This window comes from Mizuhopecten yessoensis, unplaced genomic scaffold (assembly GCF_002113885.1).
Source record: "Mizuhopecten yessoensis strain PY_sf001 unplaced genomic scaffold, ASM211388v2 scaffold716323, whole genome shotgun sequence".
Taxonomy (NCBI): Eukaryota; Metazoa; Mollusca; class Bivalvia; order Pectinida; family Pectinidae; genus Mizuhopecten; species Mizuhopecten yessoensis.
Window position 1 is genome coordinate 199,252 of NW_018480059.1, and position 17,501 is coordinate 216,752.

Consider the following 17,501-nt stretch of genomic DNA (forward strand, 5'->3'; position numbering starts at 1 on the left):
TGGGAGCTATGTAAAAAAAAATAAACAAGGAGAAAATTGTTTCATGTTTCTGTGTCATTTACTAAAACTTGGTCATAAATGGAAAAAATAAAAAAATAAGGAGAAAAAACAAGTATTTTACAGAAAATTAAAAAACCTTCATTATTTGTTTAAAACCCTCAGATGCCAGGATTTTGCATCTAGCTTTTAAAAAAAATTGGGGGAGGACCCCCATACCCCCCTCTTATTCAGGAGGGGGGGTACCCCCTCCCGAACCCACCCCCCACTCCTCGCTACGCTCGTCGACCGGGGCGCAAAGCGCCCCAGATCTGAGAATATTATTCAGGTCCACCAGAAATTAACCAGGTCCACCAGATTAAGAGAGCAGGTGGACCTGTGGTCCACCACCTATTAAAAGTTAGTGTCAACCCCTGTACATATATATAAAAACTGCAAAGTTTGATTTTCTTAATGTTATTTCCAGTTTTATATTTTCGAAAAAAAATTGTGCCTGGGTAAATATCCTGGCATTGAATACAGTATACATGTATAACAAGCAACAAACTATGGCAATTTGGAATCTACACATTGTCATACATGTATAAATATGTTATTAATAAAAGCTTTAAGGACTTCCCACCCTTCGGAATACTCATGTTTTTTGTGTCGTCATTTCCGTATTACGTATCGGCATTCCATTACCATAGTGTAAATTATAGTAACACCGGGTAAACAATAGTACACATGCGTAATGATGATATGTCAACACCCGATATTGAGACTTAACTTGGAAATGTGTAATCACACGTACTTCAGAAATAAAGCTAATGATACAAAGGCATTAATTAACTCACAGGAAAACAATGACATACGGTCAGACGACATCAAGAAGGTCGTATTTGAGGCGCATAGCATGTAGACTGATGTGTTTTGTTTACCAACCTCACCTGTACGTATCACTGCAATTACAATAACTATGTGAAAATAGCGGTTTGTAAAATATCAAGATCTCTATAAAATGCAAGTGCATGTGCGTGTACATAATAACGGCATACCATGCGATAGCCTATGGTTAAATATGTACCTGACATGTTAACCCTTAGGCTGCTACGCGCCACAATAGTGGTTTCGAAAAGTCAGGCCGTCAGTGCTGCACACGACTATAGTGGCTATAGGTTTTTGATCAGTAAACAGGAAGTGTGAAAGCGGACTGTTGCTATAGCAAACCCGAAAGCGTATAGTAGAAGGCTTCTGATTGGTTGTTTTGTCATTACTTTCGATATTCCCGGCAATGTACCCTAGTAATAACCAAAGTGTGAAAAAACGTCATAAACATGGCGGACGTGTAGATTGAAGTGATGAATATGATGGTAAACATTTATTCTCCAGTGCACCTACGATGATAATAAAGGTTTGACATGGTTGATGTGGAAATACTTCGGTGTAACATAATATGTAACTTTCCAACTAACGGCTTTGTGCCCTGCGCAAACATGAAAATATCGGCGGACCGAGACACACATGTCGTCTGTAGGTGAGGCCGAATTGAACATTGACATAGATACGTTTTGAGCCGATTGATTTCTTCAAACTATTTATCGATGATTTAATCATAAACTAGACCGTGTCCAAGATATATCTATATGCTGACTGTGACAGTAAATATATTGAATGACGACCTGAAACCTGTAGCAAATCGCATGCAATTCTTGTTGAAATACCTGAGAATCTCCGTTTAAATGTACAGCATCTTATGTCATAAAGAAGTTTATAATCTCTGTCATCATTTTCCAATCACATTTGCTGTCAAAAATAATTTTAAAATGATCTTTCTGGTGCTTAAATCCGATTAATTAAAAGTTTCACCTTTTCTTACCTTTATTACCACCTGTACAGGTAAATGCTGAAGCAACTTTAGAATCGAAAACGTTAATATAAACTAGAGACAACGAACAATTTTCCTGTAACTTTGTAAGAAATCAAATATGGCAGCCATTTTGAAAAAGCGATTTCAAACTATAGTCAAATTCTGCTGTGCAGATTGAACTGAAACTTAATAGGAATGATCGATTCATGGTCCTGACAAAGCGTTGTTATTTTTTGGGTCGATCAGAAATCAAATATGGCCGCCACAGCCGCCATTTTGAAAAAGCAATTTCAAACTAAAGTCAAATTCTGCTGTGCAGATTGAACTGAAACTTGGTAGGAATGATCGACTCATGGTCCTGACAAAGTTTTGTTATTTAAAATGTTACTTACAAAAGGCGAGAAACTAGTCTATATAAAGATTTCAGAAATATTAAATACAACAACAATTGGTACCCCCCACAATACATACCTGTACNAAAAATGAGTGGGAACACTGTCAGTATAAATATTGTTTGTTCATACAATTATCAAGAGGAATGGTCCTGGACTTGTCATTGATGCTCACTTTCTAACACAATATAGTTTTGGCATTTAATGTAATAAACTGATATAGATTCCTGTGATGATACCAGGTTTTCTACTGTTTGATGTATATTTAGTTTTATAATTGTTTATAACCAGAATATATGCAACACACAGACTTCGGGCATGATATTTCTGAAAGAATAGGCTCGGTTTCCCTCTAAGGGAGACAATCTAACTTGGTGGACCTGAGACTTATTGCCCAAGAATGTACTGTTCCTGTTAACTTTCTTGACTTGTATATTCTAAAAAGGTGGACTAAACATACATTTTTATGGTATTGGTAAGAGGAATTCCATGTAATAAAACTTTGACTTGTAGAGTAGATGTGGTCAAAATTAACATCTTTGTTTCTTTAAACAGTTCTGAGAACACATGGGAACCAGAAGAAAATCTTGATTGTCCAGACTTAATAGCAGTTTATGAAGATAAAAGGAAAAAGAGGGAACAAGAAAAGAAGCGAAAAACATCTAATGGAATGGAAGATGGGACAACAAAGAAAAAGAAAAAAGTTACAGAAGTAAAAACAATAGTAAGATTGTTGAGTTTTGTCGCAAGCAATAACTCAAAATCATATGGGGGGGAAATGACAAATATCTAAATAAATTAATGTATATATTGACAACAAGTTTGAAGAACAATCTTCAGGCCTCCAAAACTTCTCTTGTAAGAGTGATAAATTAGTTAAAAATATAATCAATGATTTTGAATTGCATATATGTATATATGCTTTTGGATGCAGTTTGTTTTATTATCAGTTGTTTGATATAAAAATTTCGAGAATGTTCCAGGAGCAGATTTTGGGCTAATGTGGTGTTGTTCTGTTTGTCATCCATCTACCTTAGGTTAAGGCTACAATCCTTAGGCCATTGAGGTAAAAATGAAATACAAGAAAAGAGACTGACCTTCCTGGTTGCTGAGGGGCCAGATCAAATAGACAAGGCTTGAAGGCATCTCCCTCCGCCTTATGTACTGATGATCATTTATTAGATTAATTACAGTCAAGTTACTGATTAATGACTTATAGCTGATATGATTATTGACTTGCAGCTCTTAATTTATCTTCTTTTTAACTAAAAAGTTTAAATAAAGGACCAGTTGGCTTCTTGAAAAGTAAAAACTAAATAATGTAAACTAGACTTGAAGTTCCTTGCAAAGTGCTCTTAACAAAATATTAGGTCAGTTTATGCTTATAACCTGGACAAATTGCATTGACAGTTGCCAGTTTCAGAGCTTACTGTAACCGGAAGTATTTCAACATGTGTTTTGAAGCAATGTCATTTGTGCTTCGTCACTTAAATGAGACTAGGTCCCCCCCCCCCAAAGACTTTACTAAAGCTGTCTGGACACTTTGTTGTAGGAAGAAGACAACAAACCGAGAGGGTTTGACCGGGGACTACAACCAGAAAGGATTATTGGTGCTACAGACAGTTCAGGAGAATTAATGTTTTTAATGAAATGGTATGTATTTAACATCAAAAATCATTAGTATCAACCAGATGTTTCGCATTTTATTGGCTAAAGCTGATTGTCAATTAAATAGGTCACTGAAATGTAAACAGACTTCGTATAAGCAAGGTCTGTGTTTTCTAGGCCAATAGCCATGGGACACTGGTGGGAACATTTGGGTTTTACATTAAGTCACACAAGTCTTGCTTCGTTGTGTCAACCTGAATAATCTTGCATGGTCTATGAAACAACAGCAATCGATATGAAGATGGGGAAAACTGAATCATGTATAAAAGGAACCTCAAACCACTTACCCTGGATAAGAAGACCTTAGAAATAAACTTGACCTTATTCTTTTTGGCTGGAAAGGCCACAATCTCAATTTTTTGCCACAATTCTGGTGTAGACTTAAGGGTGCGTATTCATGAAACCATCTCTTGCTCAAACAAAGATTCTGTGCTCAAGTCCAGTTTCCTGTGCCAGTGATGAATTCATCAAAAGAAAATCCCTTGCCCTCTTAAACTGCAATTCCAATACACACGAGGATTTTCAAGATTAAAATGGCATGTTACTACAAGATGCAGAAATCATATTTGATTCTTTTTTATTTTTCCAAAATCATGCTTTTTGTGTTCATTATTTACCTGAAGTCACAATGCATGGACCCTGATAGGAAAGAAAAATCAGATATATGATGAGAACAATTCTCAAAAAACAGCTTCCTAAGGAAGTGATACATTTTTGGGTTTATCAGTAATCCGTTATTACTGCTACTTTGAAAAGCTATTTCAAACTTGGAATCAAGTTCAAATACAAGGTAGGCTGATAAAACTAAAAATTAAAAGGGATGATGGGTCATTTTCTGGGTCAGATCTATTAAAAAGCAAAAATCTTAATTTGGGGTCATTAGTGAACCTGTTGTTAAAATATCCTTAAATATTAGTTGGCATGGCATTGCACAATTTAAAACTAACTTCTAATAAGTAACATGACATTTTTTGTTTAACAGGAAAGACAGCGATGAAGCTGACTTGGTACCGGCAAGACAAGCCAATGTTAAATGTCCACAGATTGTTATTGCATTTTACGAAGAGAGGCTCACCTGGCACACACATAATGATAATGAAGAAGAGGAGAGTAAAGAAGAAAGTGCAAAATCATAAACTTTGAGTGATTAGGGGGTAGGGTGGGAGGGGAGGGGACAGGAAGAGTTTGTATAACCTTGCCTGGTGGGCATTTAGACAAAGCTGCATATTTCATGTAGCTGAAAAATGGACAGGAAATTCAGAAGTGTTAATATGGTGAAATAAACAATTGAATGTGAAAATGTTGGTGTATCTACTATCTACAGGAAATTTCATCAGTATGTCATACTCTCCGTATCTTCAGCTGAAATTGAAACTAAATCTTTTTTTTTATTCTGAATCATGGATATTTTAAACATGAATGATAAGCTTGAAAAGAAATAATGTTGTGTGCTGAAGAAGTTCCGGATGGCCAGCCTATCCTGAGCATTGAATGCCCATCAGGTTTGGTTATAGTTCTTGGGATGGTTGCATCATTTTAGGATTTGTTGTGTAACATTTCATGCTACATCACTTTCCTCCTTTTTATCATTAAATTGTCTATTCATTGATTGTCGAGTTATTCACATGCAAGGGACGTGTGTCATTTATAGATCAATGTCAGCCTAACATGTAATGGATATTGTGTGTAGTCTTTACATATTCAATCAATATTTCTTGACTGCGTGGCAGTGTTTAGATGCTGTAGCTTTATTGACACTTCTTGCACTCCAGTAATGTTTGTGGTCTTTGGTAAATTCTGAGCTCGGGGTGGGTTGTAGGGTTGTGTATTTACGCCCTTGCCTAATTTATTGGTATTATCTTTTGACCAGCTTAACATCCAGTGCAGGAAGTGTCACATCAATTGAACTTTTTGCTCTTTTCAAAGGTAATGCGTAGTTTGGATCATTATTATTTTTTGGGGAAAAAAGTGTCATTGGAGCAAATTGTTCAGTTTAAACAGTTTATTGATGTTTTATGGTTCTATCTATAGCTATCAAGTGTGCTTGTAAATATATTTCATTTGTCATGCAAAAACAAAAATCCATTTTTGATGGTAAGTACAATTTGTTTTTCCTTGAAAATATTGTTCTTAGAATTCTTATAAAACCTTCAAAAAATCTTCACTTCTTTTTATGTCTTCGATAAGATTGAAAAATTTACCAAGAAAGCAATGGTTTGAATATTTATCAAGTTTTTTGTTTTGTTTTTTTTTTTTCAAAAAAAAACCCCATCCTAATCTTAATTGATATGAATATATGGTCATTTTAAACTTTACACTTCTTATTGCTACAAAGTGAAGTAATTTCATCGGAAAGTATGGAGAAAACTTGTGACAAAGACCTTTGTAGGCATTGAAAGTATTAAGGTTTTGTGCCATAATTGTATACCTGTATATAAGTAACTTTTCATTTCCTTTTTTATTTCATTTTTAGATCTGTATCATGTCATAGAAAATGTTTAAAGGTTCTACTTTTAATCTAGATAATTAATGTAGGAGAAAGTAATGTATAACATCAACTTGGTAGTGTCAAAATGGTTCAGCATTCCACAAGGTTAGCTTGCATGACTTGGTCGTGTTATGTTCCTTAAATTAACAAAGTTTTTAATGTGATTGAGACATTTTGTTATGGTGGAGTAGCAGAAAAAGGCAAATCAGCAAATTCTTCATCTGATATGGCAAGTTTTAGCGAAAAGTTATCATTATCATTTGATAAAAGATGCAGTACTTTGACAATATTTCCTAGCCAATGACTGTATTGTACATATTTTCAAGACGTACTCATACCAACACCATGTTGTTTGGGTCACAAACTTGTAATCTTCAGTTATGTTAATATAGTCCCATTGGGTGTTTCAGCAACAGTTGACAATTTCAAGCTTAATTTTAACTGGTAAGGTAATCTTGAATTTTGCACACACAAATTGGAGTGATGGCATTTTATTGTAGTGAAGATACCTTAGGCATTATTTTGAAAATTATTGGTTCTCTGAAATTGGGGGGTGTCTTCCTTTTTTATGTAGTGGCCCTGAATCATGCAGTATATATCTGATGCTGTGTAAAAATATTTGAATATCAAAATAGCTATTGTTTGTAAGCAGTGATAATGATGTACATCTGTTGTATAAAGCAACTATTAAAAGTAAACTGACCATGCTTTTTATTAAGAGTGTCCAGACACACAACATGGCTTTAAAAGTCAGTATATCATTGGAAGGGTAATAAAGCATGGTCAGCTTGCTGGGTCTTGTTGAGAGCCTGGTCATGCATAGAAATTTACAATTTACACCATCAACTTTTGACCAGAGTTTATAGAAGATAAATTGTAATCTTAAATTTTGGTCCAGTATATATATCTTCTTCTTTTTTTAGTTACTGCTTTATGAGATGAGCAAAAACCCATCCCCTTGGTAATGGTGTCGTGTCCAGGCTTTTAAACTACATAACCGTATCCAAATGTTGTATTATAAAGTTTGTGTGGAGAGATGACTGATTTTCTAAATCGCACATTGTATAAATCATCAAGTAAGGTTTGGGCAGCTGTATCAAGCATTTTGTTCAAACAAGAACGGAACTCAATTTCATGTGATGTAGTAATCATTTTATTGATGTTTTTGAATAAAAATGTCATGCAATATTTATGTTATCTGGTCTGATTTCATATTACATCAAACTTTGATTTAATAGTTAAAATATTGTACAATTAATTGACAAGATAACATTTACTTTAGAGATTCAAATCTTTATGCAACAAGCGTTGATTCAGGGTTTTGGTCACATATTTGAATGGTCAATATAAAAGTGAGGAATCTAAGTGATTTTACTGCAAGAGTTATATGAATGTATTTATCTCTCAATTAAATCGGTGCATTTATATACCCTGGAGTGCGTCAATGCCGTCATGTTTTGATAGGGCATATAATTGTACTGGAAGCATTTGTCCCTCCAACCACACTTCCATTTCCTCAACATAACTTCGCTTAGATATCATTTTGATTTTTTATGCAACTTGCCAAGCATGTACAATATACAACGGCTCAAACTAAGTTCGAAGTTGAGCAAAAACTGGGCATAATTAATTGGCAAACCGCGTTCTGATAGGTTGACGGTTCTGCACAATAACTCGATGAAATATGTCACAATGAGATTCATCAGTGATAGATGGAACTTTTACCTACATATATGTATATCATACGAAGTTCGAAAGTTTGGAGCAGAATTTGCATATTTTGGTGTGATTGGTCAACGGTTTCTGCGTGGTTAACATATGACCGGATTTGATCAAGCTTTGTCAATATTTATACTATACAAGGGCTTAAGCTATAATCAGATCAGGACGAAACCATTTTGTAGTTAATAAAAACTCCGGTATTCGCAGTATTACATTGGTATAATGTCGGGGTCGAAGACTTTGTTGAAGGAGGGAGGAATGTAGCGGAACTNAAAATGTTACTTACAAAAGGCGAGAAACTAGTCTATATAAAGATTTCAGAAATATTAAATACAACAACAATTGGTACCCCCCACAATACATACCTGTACCCCCCCNTATTTAGTTTTATAATTGTTTATAACCAGAATATATGCAACACACAGACTTCGGGCATGATATTTCTGAAAGAATAGGCTCGGTTTCCCTCTAAGGGAGACAATCTAACTTGGTGGACCTGAGACTTATTGCCCAAGAATGTACTGTTCCTGTTAACTTTCTTGACTTGTATATTCTAAAAAGGTGGACTAAACATACATTTTTATGGTATTGGTAAGAGGAATTCCATGTAATAAAACTTTGACTTGTAGAGTAGATGTGGTCAAAATTAACATCTTTGTTTCTTTAAACAGTTCTGAGAACACATGGGAACCAGAAGAAAATCTTGATTGTCCAGACTTAATAGCAGTTTATGAAGATAAAAGGAAAAAGAGGGAACAAGAAAAGAAGCGAAAAACATCTAATGGAATGGAAGATGGGACAACAAAGAAAAAGAAAAAAGTTACAGAAGTAAAAACAATAGTAAGATTGTTGAGTTTTGTCGCAAGCAATAACTCAAAATCATATGGGGGGGAAATGACAAATATCTAAATAAATTAATGTATATATTGACAACAAGTTTGAAGAACAATCTTCAGGCCTCCAAAACTTCTCTTGTAAGAGTGATAAATTAGTTAAAAATATAATCAATGATTTTGAATTGCATATATGTATATATGCTTTTGGATGCAGTTTGTTTTATTATCAGTTGTTTGATATAAAAATTTCGAGAATGTTCCAGGAGCAGATTTTGGGCTAATGTGGTGTTGTTCTGTTTGTCATCCATCTACCTTAGGTTAAGGCTACAATCCTTAGGCCATTGAGGTAAAAATGAAATACAAGAAAAGAGACTGACCTTCCTGGTTGCTGAGGGGCCAGATCAAATAGACAAGGCTTGAAGGCATCTCCCTCCGCCTTATGTACTGATGATCATTTATTAGATTAATTACAGTCAAGTTACTGATTAATGACTTATAGCTGATATGATTATTGACTTGCAGCTCTTAATTTATCTTCTTTTTAACTAAAAAGTTTAAATAAAGGACCAGTTGGCTTCTTGAAAAGTAAAAACTAAATAATGTAAACTAGACTTGAAGTTCCTTGCAAAGTGCTCTTAACAAAATATTAGGTCAGTTTATGCTTATAACCTGGACAAATTGCATTGACAGTTGCCAGTTTCAGAGCTTACTGTAACCGGAAGTATTTCAACATGTGTTTTGAAGCAATGTCATTTGTGCTTCGTCACTTAAATGAGACTAGGTCCCCCCCCCCCAAAGACTTTACTAAAGCTGTCTGGACACTTTGTTGTAGGAAGAAGACAACAAACCGAGAGGGTTTGACCGGGGACTACAACCAGAAAGGATTATTGGTGCTACAGACAGTTCAGGAGAATTAATGTTTTTAATGAAATGGTATGTATTTAACATCAAAAATCATTAGTATCAACCAGATGTTTCGCATTTTATTGGCTAAAGCTGATTGTCAATTAAATAGGTCACTGAAATGTAAACAGACTTCGTATAAGCAAGGTCTGTGTTTTCTAGGCCAATAGCCATGGGACACTGGTGGGAACATTTGGGTTTTACATTAAGTCACACAAGTCTTGCTTCGTTGTGTCAACCTGAATAATCTTGCATGGTCTATGAAACAACAGCAATCGATATGAAGATGGGGAAAACTGAATCATGTATAAAAGGAACCTCAAACCACTTACCCTGGATAAGAAGACCTTAGAAATAAACTTGACCTTATTCTTTTTGGCTGGAAAGGCCACAATCTCAATTTTTTGCCACAATTCTGGTGTAGACTTAAGGGTGCGTATTCATGAAACCATCTCTTGCTCAAACAAAGATTCTGTGCTCAAGTCCAGTTTCCTGTGCCAGTGATGAATTCATCAAAAGAAAATCCCTTGCCCTCTTAAACTGCAATTCCAATACACACGAGGATTTTCAAGATTAAAATGGCATGTTACTACAAGATGCAGAAATCATATTTGATTCTTTTTTATTTTTCCAAAATCATGCTTTTTGTGTTCATTATTTACCTGAAGTCACAATGCATGGACCCTGATAGGAAAGAAAAATCAGATATATGATGAGAACAATTCTCAAAAAACAGCTTCCTAAGGAAGTGATACATTTTTGGGTTTATCAGTAATCCGTTATTACTGCTACTTTGAAAAGCTATTTCAAACTTGGAATCAAGTTCAAATACAAGGTAGGCTGATAAAACTAAAAATTAAAAGGGATGATGGGTCATTTTCTGGGTCAGATCTATTAAAAAGCAAAAATCTTAATTTGGGGTCATTAGTGAACCTGTTGTTAAAATATCCTTAAATATTAGTTGGCATGGCATTGCACAATTTAAAACTAACTTCTAATAAGTAACATGACATTTTTTGTTTAACAGGAAAGACAGCGATGAAGCTGACTTGGTACCGGCAAGACAAGCCAATGTTAAATGTCCACAGATTGTTATTGCATTTTACGAAGAGAGGCTCACCTGGCACACACATAATGATAATGAAGAAGAGGAGAGTAAAGAAGAAAGTGCAAAATCATAAACTTTGAGTGATTAGGGGGTAGGGTGGGAGGGGAGGGGACAGGAAGAGTTTGTATAACCTTGCCTGGTGGGCATTTAGACAAAGCTGCATATTTCATGTAGCTGAAAAATGGACAGGAAATTCAGAAGTGTTAATATGGTGAAATAAACAATTGAATGTGAAAATGTTGGTGTATCTACTATCTACAGGAAATTTCATCAGTATGTCATACTCTCCGTATCTTCAGCTGAAATTGAAACTAAATCTTTTTTTTTATTCTGAATCATGGATATTTTAAACATGAATGATAAGCTTGAAAAGAAATAATGTTGTGTGCTGAAGAAGTTCCGGATGGCCAGCCTATCCTGAGCATTGAATGCCCATCAGGTTTGGTTATAGTTCTTGGGATGGTTGCATCATTTTAGGATTTGTTGTGTAACATTTCATGCTACATCACTTTCCTCCTTTTTATCATTAAATTGTCTATTCATTGATTGTCGAGTTATTCACATGCAAGGGACGTGTGTCATTTATAGATCAATGTCAGCCTAACATGTAATGGATATTGTGTGTAGTCTTTACATATTCAATCAATATTTCTTGACTGCGTGGCAGTGTTTAGATGCTGTAGCTTTATTGACACTTCTTGCACTCCAGTAATGTTTGTGGTCTTTGGTAAATTCTGAGCTCGGGGTGGGTTGTAGGGTTGTGTATTTACGCCCTTGCCTAATTTATTGGTATTATCTTTTGACCAGCTTAACATCCAGTGCAGGAAGTGTCACATCAATTGAACTTTTTGCTCTTTTCAAAGGTAATGCGTAGTTTGGATCATTATTATTTTTTGGGGAAAAAAGTGTCATTGGAGCAAATTGTTCAGTTTAAACAGTTTATTGATGTTTTATGGTTCTATCTATAGCTATCAAGTGTGCTTGTAAATATATTTCATTTGTCATGCAAAAACAAAAATCCATTTTTGATGGTAAGTACAATTTGTTTTTCCTTGAAAATATTGTTCTTAGAATTCTTATAAAACCTTCAAAAAATCTTCACTTCTTTTTATGTCTTCGATAAGATTGAAAAATTTACCAAGAAAGCAATGGTTTGAATATTTATCAAGTTTTTTGTTTTGTTTTTTTTTTTTCAAAAAAAAACCCCATCCTAATCTTAATTGATATGAATATATGGTCATTTTAAACTTTACACTTCTTATTGCTACAAAGTGAAGTAATTTCATCGGAAAGTATGGAGAAAACTTGTGACAAAGACCTTTGTAGGCATTGAAAGTATTAAGGTTTTGTGCCATAATTGTATACCTGTATATAAGTAACTTTTCATTTCCTTTTTTATTTCATTTTTAGATCTGTATCATGTCATAGAAAATGTTTAAAGGTTCTACTTTTAATCTAGATAATTAATGTAGGAGAAAGTAATGTATAACATCAACTTGGTAGTGTCAAAATGGTTCAGCATTCCACAAGGTTAGCTTGCATGACTTGGTCGTGTTATGTTCCTTAAATTAACAAAGTTTTTAATGTGATTGAGACATTTTGTTATGGTGGAGTAGCAGAAAAAGGCAAATCAGCAAATTCTTCATCTGATATGGCAAGTTTTAGCGAAAAGTTATCATTATCATTTGATAAAAGATGCAGTACTTTGACAATATTTCCTAGCCAATGACTGTATTGTACATATTTTCAAGACGTACTCATACCAACACCATGTTGTTTGGGTCACAAACTTGTAATCTTCAGTTATGTTAATATAGTCCCATTGGGTGTTTCAGCAACAGTTGACAATTTCAAGCTTAATTTTAACTGGTAAGGTAATCTTGAATTTTGCACACACAAATTGGAGTGATGGCATTTTATTGTAGTGAAGATACCTTAGGCATTATTTTGAAAATTATTGGTTCTCTGAAATTGGGGGGTGTCTTCCTTTTTTATGTAGTGGCCCTGAATCATGCAGTATATATCTGATGCTGTGTAAAAATATTTGAATATCAAAATAGCTATTGTTTGTAAGCAGTGATAATGATGTACATCTGTTGTATAAAGCAACTATTAAAAGTAAACTGACCATGCTTTTTATTAAGAGTGTCCAGACACACAACATGGCTTTAAAAGTCAGTATATCATTGGAAGGGTAATAAAGCATGGTCAGCTTGCTGGGTCTTGTTGAGAGCCTGGTCATGCATAGAAATTTACAATTTACACCATCAACTTTTGACCAGAGTTTATAGAAGATAAATTGTAATCTTAAATTTTGGTCCAGTATATATATCTTCTTCTTTTTTTAGTTACTGCTTTATGAGATGAGCAAAAACCCATCCCCTTGGTAATGGTGTCGTGTCCAGGCTTTTAAACTACATAACCGTATCCAAATGTTGTATTATAAAGTTTGTGTGGAGAGATGACTGATTTTCTAAATCGCACATTGTATAAATCATCAAGTAAGGTTTGGGCAGCTGTATCAAGCATTTTGTTCAAACAAGAACGGAACTCAATTTCATGTGATGTAGTAATCATTTTATTGATGTTTTTGAATAAAAATGTCATGCAATATTTATGTTATCTGGTCTGATTTCATATTACATCAAACTTTGATTTAATAGTTAAAATATTGTACAATTAATTGACAAGATAACATTTACTTTAGAGATTCAAATCTTTATGCAACAAGCGTTGATTCAGGGTTTTGGTCACATATTTGAATGGTCAATATAAAAGTGAGGAATCTAAGTGATTTTACTGCAAGAGTTATATGAATGTATTTATCTCTCAATTAAATCGGTGCATTTATATACCCTGGAGTGCGTCAATGCCGTCATGTTTTGATAGGGCATATAATTGTACTGGAAGCATTTGTCCCTCCAACCACACTTCCATTTCCTCAACATAACTTCGCTTAGATATCATTTTGATTTTTTATGCAACTTGCCAAGCATGTACAATATACAACGGCTCAAACTAAGTTCGAAGTTGAGCAAAAACTGGGCATAATTAATTGGCAAACCGCGTTCTGATAGGTTGACGGTTCTGCACAATAACTCGATGAAATATGTCACAATGAGATTCATCAGTGATAGATGGAACTTTTACCTACATATATGTATATCATACGAAGTTCGAAAGTTTGGAGCAGAATTTGCATATTTTGGTGTGATTGGTCAACGGTTTCTGCGTGGTTAACATATGACCGGATTTGATCAAGCTTTGTCAATATTTATACTATACAAGGGCTTAAGCTATAATCAGATCAGGACGAAACCATTTTGTAGTTAATAAAAACTCCGGTATTCGCAGTATTACATTGGTATAATGTCGGGGTCGAAGACTTTGTTGAAGGAGGGAGGAATGTAGCGGAACTGGACTGGGTCGATCGTTGACGACCAGGTAGCGCAATTGTTTAGAGCGTTAGTCTAGAGTTTGGAGGGTTCTGGATTCAAACCCAGGTCTGGACGTTGCATTTCTCTTTCTCTTGTTTCACATCTAATATACATGTGTGAAAAAAGTTAATCACTTAAAAATGGCGAGGAAAACTATAATGACAAATTACATGACAGGAAAAGTTACTACTGAGAGGTCAGAAAGAAAATCATCATGTCTCTAATTATGCGAACTTTCTGTAAACGGAATTGCTACGTTTTTGACGGTCAAACATGTAACACAATGACAGCTTCAAATGATATACATTAATTAGCGAGAAATCTGACTTTGCATGCTTTAGGTTGACATAATTATGCTTGCCTGTCCGAACTTACCCAATGCCGGGGCTCGTTCGGCCAAACGATCTTCCGACAAGAATAAAATAATTCTTCAAAAAAACGGACGTGCTGCCATATTTCCCAGAACGGACTTAAATAAAAATGGGCCGAACTTGCCCCGGTCTCCCCTAATTGTTATGTCGGTCTTAAAATCTCTTTGAGCTAGTGTTCTTATCACATTCTGAAAGCAATATTATCTAATTCTGAATCGGTAAATATCAGATCAACAAAAGCAACGCTCTTTTTAGGCTTTGCCTGTTCGTATTACGATAGAAAGTTTGAAAAGTCAGCTATTCATGCTACACGTACACGCAGACAGTCATTTATGTAATCACAAGAATAAGTTGTACGTAACTCACATGTACCCTAACGTTGCTAAACCTCTGTGATAACCATCGAAAGCGACTTACTGTCATGTAATAATCATACAACTAAATCGCAAGTAATCGACAGTATAATCACTAGTAATCATACAGTCAATTTTATCATAACAAGGTTAGCAAGTAACCATACAGTAGTCGTCGATTAAGAGCCACGGTTGTTCAAACTTCAGACATGAACTTAACAGGAATTTGCTTCGATTGTCTCCACATACACTCTTTATTCATCATCGTTTCGGAATTCGATCAAAATTATTATTGTAGAAATTAGATCGACTCGGATGCCAGCGCTATAAGTGATTATCAATATTACAATAATTGTAATATTGAGAATCACTTCACTATTAGGGCTCGCGCTGTCGGTAGCAAAAGGAGCCATTAACCTGTATCCTCACGTGTGTATTGTGGCTGACACTGATTGCGTAAACATAATCAGGGCCGTCACAGATCAGCGCGCGCTGTACGACTGAGTTAAATAATGCTTACGTCCAAGTTGTGAAGACAATTTTCAAGCTTCAGATTGCAACAGGTATTATAATTTGTGTACATTAATGGACAGTGGGGTCAAGTTAATTGGAATAAGGATGACCCATTGACGTTGAGAAAACAGTCTAATAAGCAGTCACACATAGGTGGATTTGCACACGTAAGCCGTAAGCCGAGCTGATCACCTTGTTACAAACACCGCATTCAAAATGTATGGGTTAAATATATTTAAATAAGTGTGCATGGTCTTCATTCATCTCTTTCCAGTACCGTAGCAAGCAGAAATGCTTCCGGTATACTTGATTAGATAGTATAAGTATCGCCTTGAAACACCATGTCGAATGTGCCGATTTCGGCCTTTCAGATCATAGGCCTATATATGACATTTTATCGGGTTCAAAAATAACTGCTGTATCCGTTTTGACTACTTATACCACGGAAGTCCGTGCTTATACAACATGGGTGGTAATTAAAAGTATCCAACAACGTGATTTATTTAACTCTCGCTTCGGTGATCGCTATTTCCGGAACGTATACAGTGCCGTTCGACCACAGTGGGGTTGTTGGAACTATAACATTCCAAATAACTTCGCCAGATTCTTGGGTTGGGGGTAACTTTTTGGTGCTTAAAAAAACAATGTTAATGTATGTGTCAACGAAAACGTGATTTGATCTTCAAGTTGAAAAAATTACGCGGGACCCGGCTTGTAAAAGAATAAAACAAGCTGTTCCGGGAAGTTACACAACTTCTACGGCAAATCCCAAATAATGTCGTGTTCTCAAAGTTAGATCCGGGGTAGTGTTTGCGAAACCACAGGGCACACTATACAGTTTACATTCATTGTCAAAGAAGGCAAAATAATATTCCCGATTTAGATCATGATGACGACCATTAAACTTGCCCTTATCCTCGCCTAACTTGCATCTCTTTAAACCCTTATGCATCTCTCGAAACTATTTTGGTTTAATAAGTATTTCTGTCAGAAATCGTAATGCCACTCTTAACTGATGTGGTTGTTATAGACGTTTCACTAGGGGGAATAACTCTTCAGTGACTAAAAGCACCGTAAGAGAAAAAGCTTTGCATCGGATAAGTGTTGTTAATTTAGTTTACTCAACAATTAACAAATTATTTCAGTATCGAAAAAGTATGCTTTGGAACAAGGACATTCATCGTCTGTAGCCCATGGTAGTCTCATTCCGTACCTTCACTGGTAATGTAAGGCCGAAAATGTATTTTTCAGGTAACCTGCTTAAAAAATAGAATAGGTCAATCTGATTAAAATACAGCTCCTTTCTACTATCGTATGATAGTAGAACGATAGTATGATGAGATTTTTTATTCTAATCAGATTGAGAATAGGTCGGCAGGGGTTAATTAATTAATTTTTTTCGTGTTGGGGGCTAATTAAAGAAATTACAAAAATCACCAAATAGTGTAATTCAGACCAATTGTATTTATTTCATTATATTCTTTTCAATAATATGGAATTTAAATTCAGTTTTGATTCCTCCTTATGAAATAGAAAGGTGTCATTAAACGCTAACGATTTTTGGCTCGTTCTAATCCAAATTGTTAGGGTCGAATGTAAAAACTAGGATCGGTCGGGGTACATTTAACGTCTAAACTTGCTGGTGATTGGAAAGTTTCTCTTTATTACAATCAAACACGGGTTACGACAATGCAGGCCATTATGAATTCAATGTTTTTGAAGATTGGCAAATAGTACCTATCAAAGGGTAAGACAATTTAATAAATTAGGTAAGTAAGATTATGGACGTTGCTTTTAATCTGTTTGTTAAGGGAATCAAATGCAATAGGAAGCTTCCTCAATGTTCAATCATTAAAGTCATGCC

General features: G+C 35.0%; 2 protein-coding genes across 3 annotated transcripts in view; both read left to right on the plus strand.

Moving 5' to 3' along the window:
- Positions 1-7,583, plus strand: part of LOC110443077 (chromobox protein homolog 1-like) — a 12,664-nt gene extending 5,081 nt beyond the window's left edge. Inside the window, exons 4-6 of the mRNA XM_021487059.1 lie at positions 2,794-2,962; positions 3,791-3,891; positions 4,889-7,583. Of these exons, the coding sequence (XP_021342734.1) occupies positions 2,794-2,962; positions 3,791-3,891; positions 4,889-5,042 (424 nt within the window). The 3' untranslated portion in view covers positions 5,043-7,583. The remainder of the gene's footprint in view (positions 1-2,793; positions 2,963-3,790; positions 3,892-4,888) is intronic.
- Positions 7,584-8,683: 1,100 nt separating this feature from the next.
- LOC110443055 (chromobox protein homolog 1-like) lies at positions 8,684-13,578 on the plus strand. Of its 2 annotated transcripts, none has more exons than XM_021487023.1 (3): positions 8,684-8,956; positions 9,785-9,885; positions 10,883-13,578. In XM_021487023.1, the coding sequence occupies exons 1-3, from the start codon at positions 8,699-8,701 to the stop codon at positions 11,034-11,036; spliced, it is 513 nt and encodes a 170-aa protein (XP_021342698.1). In that variant the 5' UTR covers positions 8,684-8,698; the 3' UTR covers positions 11,037-13,578. The 2 variants fall into 2 exon arrangements, with proteins under 2 accessions (XP_021342698.1, XP_021342699.1); XM_021487024.1 differs by having other exon boundaries at positions 8,684-8,944.
- The last annotated feature ends 3,923 nt before the right edge of the window (positions 13,579-17,501 follow it).